Here is a 14,266-nt window from a genome sequence, read left to right on the forward strand (position 1 = left end):
CAGCCCCCAGGAGCCAAGGTGGACATCGCCTGCCCCTCCCGTCCCACAGAAGGAAGAGGCGGAGGCCATGCAGTAACATTCCCCTTTAATAGCCTGGTGGGACCTCCAGTGGTGGAGGAATGGGGTGGCGGGCCCCCAGCCACCCAGTCCCCTTGGCCACCCACCCCAGAGCCCAGAGTGGGAGGCTGTACGGCACCCAGCGGGGGGCTAGACAAGCCAATTCATTTCCCATCGCTGAGCGGGTCGGGAGGAGGCAGCTCCGACCTTAATCACGTGGTGGTTAAAAAAAAAATAACTAGGAGCCGGTGACAGGAAGGGGAGGCAAGGCTAGGGCATGTAATTACCCCACCTGCGGCCCCGATCCCCCCACCTGTGGCCCCCAATAAATATTTGCAGGGGACGCCGGGGCTGGTGACCCTAGCAGGGGTGGGTGTGCGCCGACCCTATTTCAGGCAGCGCTCAAAGTAGGTGGAGCCGATGTAGCCACCTCGCATGGAGCGCTGTACGTTCTGCTCAAACAGTCGTCGGTTGTTCTGCAGGACCTCAGCAGCTTCCTTGTTGAGTGGGTCTTCGGGGTTGGGCTCCTGTGGCCAGTATGAGTAGGGTGGGGTGGGGTCAACAGGCCTTTGGGGCAGAGGGGCCAACCTCTCCAAGCCCTACCCACCACCCCTACTCACCAAGAAGAGATACTGCAGGCCATAAATTATGGAGTTTATCGTAAGGACTGGCTTCCAGTCCTCTCTGTGGGCAGAGAGCATGAGATTCAGGGGCCGGTGGGTGGGTGGCTGCCACAGGCCCTTCGAGGACTGGCCAGGCCAGGCCCAGGGCACAGGACAGTGTGGCTATGAGGTTGGGGGGAGGGCGCATGCAGAGCAGCACAGGCCAGGGAGAAAGTCAAGGTCAAGCCACAAGGAAGAAAACAGAAATGAAGAGACACAGGGACAGACCACGGGGGGAGGAAAGGGATGGACACTGGGTCAGTGCAAGGCCGTGAAGGGGCCTGGCAGGCAGGGCTGGGGAGAGCAGGGGCGGGCCAGGCCTTCACCTGAGGATGTTGAGGCAGACGTTGCCCTCGAGGTCAATGTTGGGATGATAGACCATCGTCTCACACTTCACCTTGGGGGGGTCATGCGGGTAACCCTGGCCCACCTGGCTCCGGGAAAAGAGGGGAGGTGGACAGGGGCCCAGCAGTGTCTGGCTGGGCCTCAGCCGTTGCCTCCTCTGCCCAGGGAGCCACCGCTGCCCACCTGAGACTCACCTTAAAACTGAACACAAACTTCCCGCTCTTGTAGAAGCCCTGCGAGGGGAGAGAAGAGGAAGGCCTTGGAGCGCCATCCCGAGGGGCCTGACAGGGGAACCAGGTCTCCCTCCTCAAGATGGGGCGATGGCCCAGCCAGGGCCTGGATGTCCCTCGGGGTGTGTCCTCACCTCATCAGGACAGATCACCAGCTTGAAGTTGAGGAGGTCGTCGGGGTCTGAAAAGCTGATGTCACAGGTCTTGGGCAAGTTCAGTTCGTTTATGTCTGGGTTTGTACAGCAGAGAAGGGAACAAGGGGAGGAGAGAGGAGGGTGCTCAGCAGGCCCCATGGTCTCCTCCCGGACCCTGGGGCTGTGTCCTGGGCTGTGCCTCACATCCCCAACCCTCTCCCCGCTTTCCCCTCCCCAGTCTCCTGGCAGGATCTTCTGGATCCACAGCACACCCCAAACATGCAAATTCAATGGTGCCTGTGGCCTAGCATCTGCGGCAGGATAAACTCCAAGCCTTCTTACCCCACAGCCCCAAATCCCTTTACTCAACAGCTAGGCCCGCCAACCCAGCTCCTAGCAGCCCCCACTCCCAAGTGTTTCCCCCAAAGCCTCTGACTACCTCAAACACTAGGATCCACAGTCATGACCCATTATCTAGTGGACTCTGCTAGTCCCCACCTGTCTACCCAAACCCAAGGACCCTGCCCCTCATACCCTAAATCATCCCTTCACCAATCTCGGGTCCCAACCATCCATCCTGTCACCCCAAACCCGTGAGTCCCCAGTCTCCCACCCTCCACCACTCTTTTCTGCTTCTCTTTGGTACCCACTATCCCTTCCTCCTCCACCTGTCACCCAAACTCAGACCACACAAATCCCGAGCCCTGAAACCTCCTCCGCCCTATCGGACTCTCACGTCCCAGGGACCCCAGCATAACACACGAAATCGTGCCCGCTACTCTTCCCCATCTGCCCTGCCTGCCATCCAGGTTCCCGCCTGACCCCCAGCTCAGTCCCCAATACAAAACGCCTGGCTTTCTGAATATCCTAAATGCCCCATCCGGTGCCCCCAACCTCTGAAACCCCGGCGACTGCATCACCCCACCTCTGATCCTCCATCACCGCAAAGCCCAGGCCCTGACCTCCGACCCGTTCCATCCACGGCCTCCCAATCTCGGACACCCCCGACCACCGGCGAGCGCAGTACCCCACTCCTGACTCCCTCGTCGCCCCACCCCAGTCCCGGACTTCCGACCCCACCCCACCTCCCGACCCCTACCCTTCTGGATCCGCAGCTGCGCCGCCGACGCTTTCTTGCTGCTGCCCTTGGTGCCGCCCGCCGACTCCTCCTCCTTCTTCTGCTGCTTCAGCGAGAACAGCTTGATCATCCTGCTGCCGCCGCCGCCGCCGCCGCGGGGCCCGGGACCCCGGCCACCCGGCCCCCCGCCGCTGCCCGCGCCGCCTCCGCCACTCGGACCGGCCGACGCGGCCTCCTCCGCTGCTGCCGCGGCCCGTCCGGCCTGCCGCGCCGCTCCGCGCCCACAGCGCGGCCCGCGTCGGCTCCCGTAGTCCGGCTCCGGCCTGGCCCGGCGCCTCGGCCTCGCTCGGCGGTACTCGGATCGACTCGGCTGTCCTCGGCCCGCTCGCCCCGCCCCCACCGGCCGCTCCCTCCGCCCCCTCGCCCGCTCTGGTCTCTCAGGCCCAGCTGCGGACGCGGGCTCCCTGGGCCGCACCGCCTGTCCGCTCCCTCGCTCCCTCCGTGAAGAGGATGCGGCTCGAGGTGAAAGGAGGCGGTGGCGACCGCAGTGGCGGCGGCCGTGTCCTGGAGGAGGCCGGCTTCCGCGGCAGCAGCGGCTTCGGCGCGGAGGTCCGCAACGGCCTCGGGCGCCCCAGCACTTCGGATATTTCCGCCTCCAGTCCGCGCTTCGGCTCTTCCCGCCCGGCCTGCGCTGTGCGCCTGCGCAGCCGCCGCAGTCCCCGCCCAGCGTTGGTCAGCGACGGGGCTGAGTTCGGGTTCCTTCGGCTGGGCTCGAGTATTTCCGCTCGTGGGGGCGTCCCTCGGTCACTTCCGGGAACGTTCGCGGGTCCTGGCAGGGGACGGTGTCGCCGCCATCTTTAAGTGGGGCAGTCCGCTTCGCTCGCGGTCCGGCCATTCCCACTGGCCCTACTGCAGACCGCGGCGGGGGGTGGTCAAGTGAGGCCCTAGTCCTGGAGGTCACAGACAGGGGCCTGGTGATGCCGGGGCCGGGGCCTGGGGTGAGGCCAGGGGTGTTGTCCGGAGGGTACGGGGTGGAGCACCCTCATGTCCCATCGCAAACCCCAACCACCCGCTCGCGGAGATTCTAGTTGAGCTAAAGTAACTAAACATGTCTTGTACCAGAGAACGGTCAGCACGGTGAAGTGTAATGCGGAGGGACTTGGGGGGCGGGGCCGCCTCGGCGTGGGTCCGGGGTTCCCGCGGCGCCGCCACGGGCGTGGTGGGCGGGCCCAGCTTCTCCCCCAATCACAGCTCCGCATGCTCCGGAGGGCGGGAGGCAGCGGCGTGAGTGGTTCTGCCATTTCTGGCGTCACCGCGGGAACCTTCCGGCCGGTGAGGAGGTAGGTCGCGAGGGCAGGACCGAGGTGGGCAGCTCTAGCGGGGATTCCCTTTTGTGGGAGTCGCAGCCCCGCCGGTCCCAGTCGTGCGGTTCTCAGCTCGGCGCAGTGGCCCTGACGCCCTCCTCCTGGGACGGACCGGCGTCCACCCCATACCCTTCCTCAACCCAGCGAGTTGCCGCCGGCCTCCGCGGAGGCTCTGCCCCGTGAGTGCCGGTACCCTTGGCGCCCGGGCCCCGTGGACTGACCCCAGCGGGGAAGGCATCTTGGGCAAACCGCACTGGAGCCGGCTGTATTTCTGCAACTGCTCCTCCCTCCGGGCTCCCGTCCTCAATGCCGCCGACCCACATGCGCCCAGCAGCCCCCTGGCCGCCCCAGCCTCTCATCCCAGCATCCTCTCTTGAGCCCCAGGAGAGCTGATTGCTGGCGATGTGCTGGGGTACACGCCGGCGTTCTCAGGCTGCAGACAGGACTGGTCCTGGGAGTCGGGGCGCCTCCAGACTCAGCCCTTTCCCTCTGGCCCTTCCTCTCCGTTCTTGTTAGCAGCTCTGCTCTTGTCGTTTTGGCCTCCTCGTGAGGTGGATGGCCATCTTTTTCCAGCCCAAGTCTCAGGGGTGGTTCCTTTTGGCCAGCCTGGCCAGTTGCTGAGGCCCCTCTGGGCATAGGGTGTAGGTTTCTCGGAGAGGTGACGCTGGACTGGCCAAAGCTGGACTAGTGTGGTTTCTAACACCGTGGCTTAGACTCAACCGCGCAAAAAATCCTGGGTGAAGGAGGCCATGGGGCTGGACCAGGGAGGGCGGGAGGGGATGGCCGAACTGAGGCAGCGGCTGGATTGCAAGTGGTGCAGTTGTCTTTTTGTCACCCTATGGCCACCAAGTGGCAGAGGGCACAGGTGGTTTAACTGTGGAGGCGCCTGCAGTCTCTGGGAGGCAGCCCGCGCTTGGCACATGCACAAGCCCCGAGGGAAGCTGGGGCCAGAGCCTTGAGGGGAGGGCAGAACTGGATGGGAGAGGAGTGAGGGCGGGAGAGGAGTGAGGGCGGAAGTGCAGCCCAGGGGATGGGAACGGTCCCTGGAGGGCTGGGAACTGGCTGGGGCCTGCCACTGACCCCTGTTCCCATAGGGGCATGGGGGAAAGTCCCGCAGGAATGTGTGTTTCCAGATAACATCATCCAGCTTTCTCACTTCAGGGACTTCTTCCCAGGTTTAAGGTTTGACAAACACATGCCAGGCTCTATCTGGGCTGCTGGGCACTGGCTTGCTACGTCTCCTGCCTCCGATGGGGGAGAACTAGGCCATCCGGGTCCTCCGGCACCTGGCTCGGGCAGCGGGTGTGTGTGTGGAAGGCATCTTGGGCAAACCGCACTGGAGCCATAGAGGAGGCACCCACAGCCGTGCAGCTGCTGCTAGGAGCACCTCTTCAGGGGGTCACGGCGCTCAGGGACCGCGAGGTTGCGGCGGAAAGGTGGGTGTGTGTTGTTGGAGAGGGGCCCGCGCAGTGGGTGGCATTGTGTGTGTGGAGACCCAGACCCAGGTTCCTTCTACTGTTTATTGATTATCTACGGGCCCGTCCTGGCCGTCCGCTTGCACCTGTGCGATGGAGGCCTCACCACCCTGTGAGGTAGGTGTGTCGTCCCCTCCCCACGTGGGCACAGAGGGCCGAGGTGGGCACGGGGTCAGGGAGTGCTGGCTACTCCGCGCTGTGGACGCGCTGGTGCTGGATGAGCTTGGTGCTCTGGCTGAAGCGCCGGCCGCACTCGGGGCAGGCGAAGGGCTTGTCGCGCCGGTGGGTGCGCAGGTGCTGCGTGAGCGTGGGCCGCTGGCGGAAGGCCTTGCCGCACTCGGGGCAGGCGAAGGGCCTCTCGCCCGTGTGGATGCGCCGGTGCTGCGTGAGGTGGGCGCGCTGCCGGAAGCTCTGGCCGCACTCGGGGCAGGCGAAGGGCCGCTCGCCGGTGTGGGTGCGCTGGTGCTCCGTGAGCCGGGACGCCTGCGAGAAGCTCTGGCCGCACTCGTCGCAGGCGTAGGGCTTCTCGCCCGTGTGCGTCCGCTGGTGGCGCGTGAGCTTGAGCCGCTGGCTGAAGCGTTGGCCGCAGTCGGGGCAGGCGAAGGGCTTCTCCCCCGTGTGGACCCGCAGGTGCTGCGTGAGCGTGGGCCGCTGGCGGAAGGCCTTGCCGCACTCGGCGCAGGCAAAGGGCCGCTCGCCCGTGTGGATGCGCTGGTGCTGCGTGAGGTTGGAGCGCTGCCGGAAGCTCTGGCTGCACTCGGGGCAGGCGAAGGGCCGCTCGCCGCTGTGCACTCTCCGATGCTGCAGCAGCACCGAGCGCCGGCCGAAGCGCTCCCCGCACTCCGCGCAGCCGAAGGACTTGTCGCCGGTGTGCACGGCCTGGTGCTCCAGCAGCACCGCGCGCTGCGCGAAGCTCTCACGGCATTCACTGCACGGGAAGGGGCCTGGGGGCTCGGGCGCACCGGGCGGCGTGGGGGGCCTGGCGCCCCGGCCGGGAGGGTCGCAGGGAGGGTCTCCGTGGATGCGCCTGTGCTGCAGCAGGTTGGAGCGCTGCCGGAAGCTCTGGCCGCACTCGCCGCAGTGGAAGGGCTGCTCGCCCGTGTGCACGCGCCTGTGCTCTTCCAGGCGCGCGCTACGCACGAAGCCCCGGCCGCAGTCGCTGCAGGTGAACGGCCGCTCCTCCGCGTGCGTTACCTGGTGGCGCAGCAGGTGCGAGCTGCGGCTGAAGCCACGGCCACACTCGCCGCACACAAACGGCCGCTCCCCCGTGTGTATCTTCTGGTGCCGCAGCAGGTTGCTGCGCTGGCTGAACACCTTCCCACACACGTCGCATCGGCCACCTCGCACTGTCCCGCCGCCCGTTTTGGGACAGCCTCGGCCCCGGCTCCGACCCCTGGGGTCTGGCCAGTGGGCAGTAGCCATGATGTGGCCCGTGCCCTGGTGGGGATCCTTGTCTGTGCGCTCCTGCTCATCTCCCGGGAGCACGTGCGAACGCAAGAAGCCACCTTGTCGGGAGGGTGACTGGCGTTGGCCCGGGAGGCCTGCCACTCTGCGGTCCCAGGGGATGTGGCCGTGGGGGCTCACGGTACCCAGGCCAGCGGAGCCGCTGTCCATCTGGTGCGCAAACCCTGTATTGCACAAGAGGATCCACTCTGTGACAGAGCCCACTGTGCCCGGAGCATCCTAGCCCTGGGTACACAGTGTGAGCTGGGGGCTCCTGACTGACCAGGGAGGCAGACAGAGGGCCAGGGCAGGGACTGTATCTGCAGCTTCCCTGGGGAGCGGCAAGGGGACGGATCTTGCATGAGGAGGAAGACTGAGAAGCCAGGCCAGCTTTCCAGGTCGGTGGGTCTGACTGGCCTTGCTCCATGCTCCCTGGCCTCTGAGGGACAGTGAGTACATGCAGGCTGTGGGGTGCAGGAGTCGGGGCCCAGTCTCCATGGAAACCTGAACGTGGGGGCTGTGACCTGTGCATGTCATAGGGAGCCCTGGGCCTGCATGAGCTCAGACAGGGCCGAGTGGAGAAGTGTCTGAAGAACAGGAGTGGCCTTCAGCCACACTGAGCTCCGCAGTAGTAGATGCTGGGCGACCGACCTGGTGCGAGCAAAGGCCCCTGAGAAGCAGGGCTGGAGAAGAGGAAGCCGGAGCGAGTCAGATCACAGAGACCACGTAGCAGTGGCTTCAATGGCAGAAAAACCCTAAGTTCTCAAAAGGCAGCTACATCACAAAAAAGGAGATAACCTGTGCACAGCTAAAGCTACTTAAGAGTCAAAAAAAAGAACGAGAAACAAACTCTGCAGAGGCCAAGGTCGGATTAATCTAAGAATTCTAAGAAACCGACAAGAAAGACCAACAACCCGATCCATGTGGGCAAAGGATGCCAACAGGAAAGGAAACTTGACTAACATTAAACCCCACAAAATACGCGTAGTCCCTTCTGTGCTTAGAGCTTTCCACACCCTCACACAGACCCGGGCCTCAGTGTGCTTTGCTAGTGGACATGAACAGGAAGCCAGTGACCTACGTACGTGGTTTCTCAGTTCGTCACTGAAAAGTAACCCAACATTAGCAGGAGCCCAGATGGACACAGTCGTGTGCGCACAGTGGGGCCCTGGCTGCTCAGGGGGTGCCAGGGGTGGAGCAGGGTGCATTTGAGGGTGTTTGCTCGTGTATGTGCACACTGGAAGGACACACAAAATGCTGGTTTCGGGGGAGCAGGGCTGTGTGACCGGCAGGAGGGGCATTCACTGAGGACTCCCTCTGCCTTTTGAATTTTCTAACGCGTGAGCTACTCAGAATATTCTCGTGATGAAAATGCTGGCTACACAAAAAACGTTCACTGGAGGTGCACGGAGAGCAGCCAGGAGCCCTGGTGGGGAGACCCAGGTGGCTGAGGGATCCGTGTTTGGAGGTGGGAGCTGCGGTTGTCTGGGGTTAAGCCTGAGGAGAGAGTGGAGCTGTAAGGTGGTGCTGCCGGTGCACCAGGGAAAGACGGGTGGTGAGCTGAGAGAGGCAGGCCCAGTGGAGGGGCAGTCAGCCGCATGGCAACGAAACAGCAGCCAGGCATGTGCCAGATCCTGCTCTCCGCTCCAACACACAGAACATGACTTAAAAATGCCTTGGGCAACGCCCAAGTAAGAAAGGCCAGCTGGTGAGATCCAGGACCCACAGCTGGCAGAGTGAGCTCTGAAGCCAGGGCTGAGGGTAAAGGGGGGGGGGGGGGAGGGTGGTCAGCCCAGGCCACCCACAGACCTGGGCTGCAGAGGGAGCGCCCTGAATGGCCTGGGGCCTAGATGAACCTCATGGCAGGGTTTTGATGGGCCCTGTGGCAGCCCCTCGCCCAGGACTATCCTTAGTTCAGGGACAAGCAAGCTCGTACAGCCCAGAAGGGCAAGCTGTCAACGGTGCAACTAGTGGGAGGACTCAGCCCGGCAAACCGAGCTAACGAACCAGTCTGGGAAGGAAACGGAATTATTTCCAAAGCCTCAAAGAGGGACCAGCATCTGTGAAACAGATATTTTGAAAAAAGAAGGACTTAGGGTCCTTACTGATAACACAGCAAATGGGGAGGAGTGGAAAACGATTTAAATTTGCTCCATCCTGAAACAACAGTAAGACAACAATGAAATCCTTTTGTTTTTCTTTTCAGGCATAAAATCCCCAAAGATGAAGAGAAAAGGAAGCTCCCTGACATTTCCTGCTCTGGAGAGCAGATGGGCAGAAGCCTGCAGAGACTGGCGAAGGTGAACACTGAGTCAGCAGGGGGAAACAAACAAAATCAACCTGTTTTACCCCAAAGAAGATTCCAAAAGTTGAGGAGTCAGAGGTACCAGGTACATGTGGCCGTACAGGGTTGGGAGTGCCACGCAGGTCAGGAAGACGGTGTTAGAAGCAGAAGCTGGGCAGGGCAACGGCTCAGACCAGCACGAGGCTCTGTCTGCACAGAAGGCTGTGCGGACAGCGGGCATTGTTGTCGCTTGGATTCTGGGTCTCCTCATCTTGGCAAAAGGCTGGGTTGAGGTAGGAGGCCAACGAGAAAGTGGAGGGGTTAAGTGAAGTCACACTGTGTGCTGAGCAGCAGCCTCTCCTGGGATTCGACACAAGGCTGGAAGCGCTTCCTTGGAGGGCTTGGGTGCCCCAAACGGTCCAGCCAGAGGACCCTACAGGTCCTTCACTGGCACCCACTGACCCCCCTAACCCCCCCCCCTCCCTGCTCATATCCCCCAAGATGTGGGTCTTCTTGGGGAGTGATGCCCCATGTCTTTCCCAGCCCCTCACCCACCTGCTCAGAGGTCCCAGATTGTTGGTCCCTGTCTTTTTATTTTTATTTTTATTGATTTCAGAGAGGAAGGTAGAAAGAGATAGAAACATAAATGATGAGAGAGAATCATTGATCAGCTGCCTCCTGCAAACCCCTTACTGGGGATCGAGCCCGCAACCCTGGCATGTGCCCTTGACCTGAATCGAACCTGGGACCCTTCAGTCTGCAGGCTGATGCACTAGTCACTGAGCCACACCAGCTATGGCTTAAACATAAGCAGATGACTTGGAGGGAACAGAGACCATATTGGGAGAAGTTACTGCTATTCTCAGAGAAATAAGGAAAGCCATTGTAACTATAAGGACTAGAGGAAGTGGCTATAAAAATGAATGTTCAAGGAATGAAACACTCCTGGAAATTAAAACTATGCTAGCAGATACGAGCTTCTCCACAGAGGGTCTGGAAGATATAATTGAAGAACTTCTCTGGATGACTGAATACAAAGAAAGGGATGAAGATCAGAGTGAGAAGGTAAGAACATTAGAGTCAGAACGAAATAATGAGAAGGAAATCAAAGAAGCCATTCCAGCCAGTGTCCACGATTGAATGTGCTTTTCAAGTGCATGAGGCTCACCAACAATGTGATACAAAGACATATGAGAGCATTAATAAAATGAATTCTTAATCCAGGCAAGCTTCCGTGTGATGGGGAGTGTTAGACAGGTGTGTCTCAGAACATTATGTAAGTCCCACACCAAAGTTCAGAGCAAGGTCTGTGAGAACACGGGAAGGAAGCAGGTCTCTGAGAACATGGGAAGGAGCAGGTCTGATAACACGGGAAGGCAGGGTCACGGAAACAGGAGGAGACCAGGACCTGGGTGATTGGTTTGACTCCCGCTGTGCTGTCTGATCCCCACTGTCCAGGACCCTCCTGCCCGCCTGTCCTGTCTGCTGACCATCTTTGCCATTCTTGACCCTCCCTATGCTGACACTCGAGTCTGGCCTCGGGATGCCAGAGCTGGGAGGTGTGGGTTTGGGGAACAGGCTCAGGTCTTGGAGGTGTCACTGAGGTGGGGGGAGCAGCTGGGTGGAGGGGCGTGAGGTGAGTGGAGAGCGGGGCTTTGAGGCTAGGGGATGCTGACTGTTGGTGCTGCGAGGGATGGTCCGGGGCGTGGGGGAGCAGGGCTAGGAATGGGATAGGCAGATGGGTTTCTGCCCACGCAGAGGGCCCACCCCACCGAGCCCCTCTTACTCACCTGGGGAGGGGATGCCCCCAGCTTCCTCTTTCCACAGGGCCCCAGGGTGCTCCCTCCGGGAGGGACCCGCAGGCCCAGTCCTGCTGGGGGGAGCGGCCTGGTCCAGCGACATCCCACAGCCCTGAAACCAGGGGTCACTGCTCGTCTTGCCCTGCGAGGCCCAGGGAGGGACCTACATACCTCCCCACACGAGGCTCCTGGCCTGGGGCTCACCTGGGCCTCAGGCAGGAGAGTGGAAGCGGCCACCTGGGGGTTGACGGGAGCCTCAGGATCCAGAAACTCTGGAGAGGAAGGATGGGCTTAGGTGTCCCGAGGTTCCCACCCCACGACTCTCCCCAGTGGTAGCCAGGTACTGGGATCCAGGTGGGGTGAGAGCTGGTTGCAGGGCAGCTCCAGGGCCCAGCTTGGAGGAGCTGTGGCCGGAGGTGGCTCAGGTCTGTGCCCCGCACGCCTGCATGAGAGCTGGGCATACAGACTGAGGGTGGGAGAGGGGCATTGCACAAGGGACTGCACAGGAGTGGGGCAGTGGGTGCTCAGCTGTGCCACCTGCCTGGGAGGTGTACAAGGGAGGGTCAGGCCCCAGCACTTTGGGGTGCTCCCTCATCTGCACCCACCATACCCCCAGGCTGCTGTGGCCTCCCCAGTGACCAGCTGACGTCCCTCAATGGGTCGCCTTGTGGAGGGAACCCCGCATACCTCCCACAGGTGGAAGCCCCAGCAGCTTGTCTCCCGCCAGGGGAGAGCCTGGGAACAACTGATAGACTTGGCTTCGAGGGGCGGGACAGCTGTTGGCTGGGAGGGCGGGGCCGTGCTTGGGGTGGCCTATCCATTAGTGACGGGCCCCGGGGGCTTCAGGATGTCCTGGCTAAGATCCCAGGTCCATCCAAGTGGGCCTTGGGCCCTGCCTACCTTGCCTGTCCTCACCTGGGTCCTCTGTGACCTCGGGCTCCTTTTCCACCTGAAGGCTCGGTAGTGACCTCTGCGTGACCCCCAGGGTTGTCTCAGGCCCAGGTTCTGTAGTCTGAGGCGTGGTGTGCAGGAGGGACCGGAAGTTGAAGGGCTCCACCTTCTCTGATAGCACCTCCTGTCCCTGCACCTGGACTGTGACCTGGGGAGGTGCCCCCTCTCATTAGGGGGCCAGGCAGGGAGTTGGGGCTGGACCCCAATGCAGGCTTCAAGGTATGGACTGACTAGATCCTTCAGGGAACCCATCCCCTGGGGAGTGCGCAGGGGGTGTCCTGTGTTGACACCTGCCCTGTATCCCTCCCTGTGTCCATGACCCTTGTATAGGGCCCGCCGCAGGTGACCACTTCCAGTCCGCGCGGGACAAGTGTCTAGCTGAGCATGGCACTCCCCAGTTAACCCTGACCTCTGACCTCCGTTCAGGGCAACAGACTCACCCATCTCCGGGGTCCTGGCTCCTGGCGCAGCCTCTCAACCAGGGCCACAGCCTCCTCAGCGCTGCCTGGACGCTGCCCTCGCACTCGGGCCTGGATCTTGGGGGGCAGCGCGCCCAGGAACTGCTCCAGCACCAGCAGCTCCAGCATCTGCTCCTTGGAGTGCGCCTCCGGCCGCAGCCACTGGCGGCAGAGCTCGCGGAGCTGGGCCAGGGCCTCTCGGGGCCCAGCTGCCGCCTCGTAGCGGAAGTGCCAGAAACACCAGCATGCAGCCTCTGGGCCAGGGTCCCATGGGGTGGCCTCCTCCTCCTCCTCAGAGTCCTCCAGCTTCACCAGGATGGGCCTCTCCTCTTCCGGGGCTGTGTGCCCTGGAGAGGACAGTGCTGCGGGCCTCATCGGAAAGATGGCGGGCTCCAAGGCTATTGACCCTGGGGGCGGAGGGGATGGGGCTGCTGCAATGACAGTGGAGTGAATGCTTATCGAGTGCTGAGGGCATGCTGTGCTGTCCCAGCCTCAGTCCTGCCTGGGGGAAGGCTGACGCACAGGGAGGTGGTCACGGGCCCTCGAGGAGCCACCAGGCCCTGGCCTCTAGCTGGGCCTGCAGACTCTGGTCACCCCCAACTCCAAAGAATTGTTAGGCTCAGAAGTCACCTCTTCTCTCCCTAAATCCTGCTCTCTTTCTCTACATCACCTCATCCCTGCCCTGTAGCTCTCCCTCTTACAGGTGAATGTCACCAACACTCACCACCTGGGCATCAGCCCCACTACCGCCGCCCTACGCCAGCCCATCATTGCACCACCCACTCTTCCACCCAGTCTCAGACCACAGGGCAGTCTCCCTCCACCTGTTGCCCCCAGCACCTGTGCAAAGTCACCTGTGTGGCTCAGCCCCCAGGTGGCATCCCCTGAAATTCAGCTCCATCCTCTGAGCCCTGCTTATCACGCCGTGCAAATCATGGTCTCCTGAGGGTCCTGGCAGGTGGACCCAGAAGGTGAGAGGGGAGCTTCCGGTGGCCCACACCAGCCCCGCGACCACTGGACCGGACTGGCCTAGCCTCTTTGCCAGGCAACCTTGGCAGGTCGCTGTGTCTCAATGAATCTGTCATCTGCAAATAAGCACCACCACTCCCTGCGCCCTCCGCTGCTCCTGCAGCTGTTAGGCGCGGGCTTTGTGAAGGAATCTGTTCATTCATGGTGTGGATCCGGTTTCGGAGGCCGCCTGAGCCAACCCTCTGTTCCTCCAGGCCCCAGGTCAACCCCAAAACCATGGGTGAAAGTTGGACCATCGTCCAGGCAGCTTGGCTGCGCGGAGATTTCTGAACTAAGCCTTAGCGGGCAACTTCCGCTTTAGGGACCTCCGCAGGTCCAGGCGCCGCCACGGCAACCGGGGGCGGGGCGCCCGTCGCCCGTCGCCGTGGCAATGCTGTGACTGACGGGCCTCGGGAGACAGCGCCGGGCTCGCCAGCGCGGAGTGCCCAGATCCCTGTCCTGCATTCCGGGTCCCGCAGGGCAGCCGGAATCCACGGTGCGCACCGCCACCCGTCCCCGCCCAAACCTTCGCGTGGAGAGGCCCCCGCCCTCACCTGCACGCTCAGCGGCCGCGCCCGCTCTCTGAGCATGCGCGCTCGCAGTATCCCCCCTCCCCAGCTGGACTGTCTCCCAGGAAGCTACGCAGCAGTTCCATCGTCTCCTGGCCCTTCCCCAGCCCTCGCCTCTGTTTCCACCCTGTTCCCCGGGGTAGCGTTGTTTCCAACGATCGGGTCACACTCCCGGCCTCCTCTTCCCGCGCTCCCCGCCTCTGATCCAGGCGTCGGGGCCCCCGGCGACGTGCGCAAGCTTCTCAGGGGGCAGATGACAGCAGCGCTGCCTTTCCAACCGCGCATGCCTCCCACGATCCGTCTCAGTCCTCACCGGGCCTGTCAGAGGATTAGTCGTGTTCTGCACCTATCACGGCCCTTGCTGAGACGCCAGCAGCCCGAGTCTCCATGGCAACACCTGCGGAGATTT

General features: G+C 62.3%; 2 protein-coding genes across 9 annotated transcripts; both read right to left on the reverse strand.

The window, feature by feature from the left end:
* Window positions 1-68: 68 nt before the first annotated feature.
* On the reverse strand, window positions 69-2,792 carry UBE2M (ubiquitin conjugating enzyme E2 M). Its single transcript, XM_079760301.1, has 6 exons — window positions 2,528-2,792; window positions 1,429-1,523; window positions 1,259-1,297; window positions 1,046-1,149; window positions 678-741; window positions 69-584 (listed from the first exon to the last, which is right to left on the reverse strand). Exons 1-6 carry the CDS (start codon window positions 2,634-2,636, stop codon window positions 444-446), a joined length of 552 nt encoding a protein of 183 aa, XP_079616427.1. The 5' UTR covers window positions 2,637-2,792; the 3' UTR covers window positions 69-443.
* Window positions 2,793-3,307: 515 nt separating this feature from the next.
* On the reverse strand, window positions 3,308-14,216 carry MZF1 (myeloid zinc finger 1). Of its 8 annotated transcripts, none has more exons than XM_079760169.1 (7): window positions 14,171-14,216; window positions 13,135-13,231; window positions 12,263-12,711; window positions 11,772-11,970; window positions 11,076-11,143; window positions 10,863-10,983; window positions 3,308-6,973 (listed from the first exon to the last, which is right to left on the reverse strand). In XM_079760169.1, exons 3-7 carry the CDS (start codon window positions 12,653-12,655, stop codon window positions 5,532-5,534), a joined length of 2,223 nt encoding a protein of 740 aa, XP_079616295.1. In that variant the 5' UTR covers window positions 12,656-12,711; window positions 13,135-13,231; window positions 14,171-14,216; the 3' UTR covers window positions 3,308-5,531. The 8 variants fall into 8 exon arrangements, with proteins under 8 accessions (XP_079616295.1, XP_079616294.1, XP_079616298.1 ...); XM_079760168.1 differs by lacking the exon at window positions 14,171-14,216 and adding an exon at window positions 13,843-14,143; XM_079760172.1 differs by lacking the exons at window positions 13,135-13,231; window positions 14,171-14,216 and adding an exon at window positions 13,843-14,143 and having other exon boundaries at window positions 12,263-12,687.
* Window positions 14,217-14,266: the final 50 nt, after the last annotated feature.

This window comes from Cnephaeus nilssonii (genome assembly GCF_951640355.1).
Source record: "Cnephaeus nilssonii genome assembly, chromosome: 20".
Classification (NCBI taxonomy): domain Eukaryota; kingdom Metazoa; phylum Chordata; class Mammalia; order Chiroptera; family Vespertilionidae; genus Cnephaeus; species Cnephaeus nilssonii.

What these genes read in the sequence shown, in the direction of transcription:
- UBE2M (XM_079760301.1), bottom strand. Translation starts at nt 2,636, where the DNA reads ATGATCAAGCTGTTCTCGCTGAAGCAGCAGAAGAAGGAGGAGGAGTCG. An exon ending in AGTTTGTGTTCAGTTTTAAG is followed by an intron (nt 1,150 to 1,258) that starts GTGAGTCTCAGG and finishes TCCCGGAGCCAG; the next exon opens with GTGGGCCAGGGTTACCCGCA. An exon ending in GCCTGCAGTATCTCTTCTTG is followed by an intron (nt 585 to 677) that starts GTGAGTAGGGGT and finishes TACTGGCCACAG; the next exon opens with GAGCCCAACCCCGAAGACCC.
- MZF1 (XM_079760169.1), bottom strand. Translation starts at nt 12,655, where the DNA reads ATGAGGCCCGCAGCACTGTCCTCTCCAGGGCACACAGCCCCGGAAGAG. An exon ending in AGCCAGGACCCCGGAGATGG is followed by an intron (nt 11,971 to 12,262) that starts GTGAGTCTGTTG and finishes GCACCTCCCCAG; the next exon opens with GTCACAGTCCAGGTGCAGGG. An exon ending in CTCTCCTGCCTGAGGCCCAG is followed by an intron (nt 10,984 to 11,075) that starts GTGAGCCCCAGG and finishes CCCTGGTTTCAG; the next exon opens with GGCTGTGGGATGTCGCTGGA.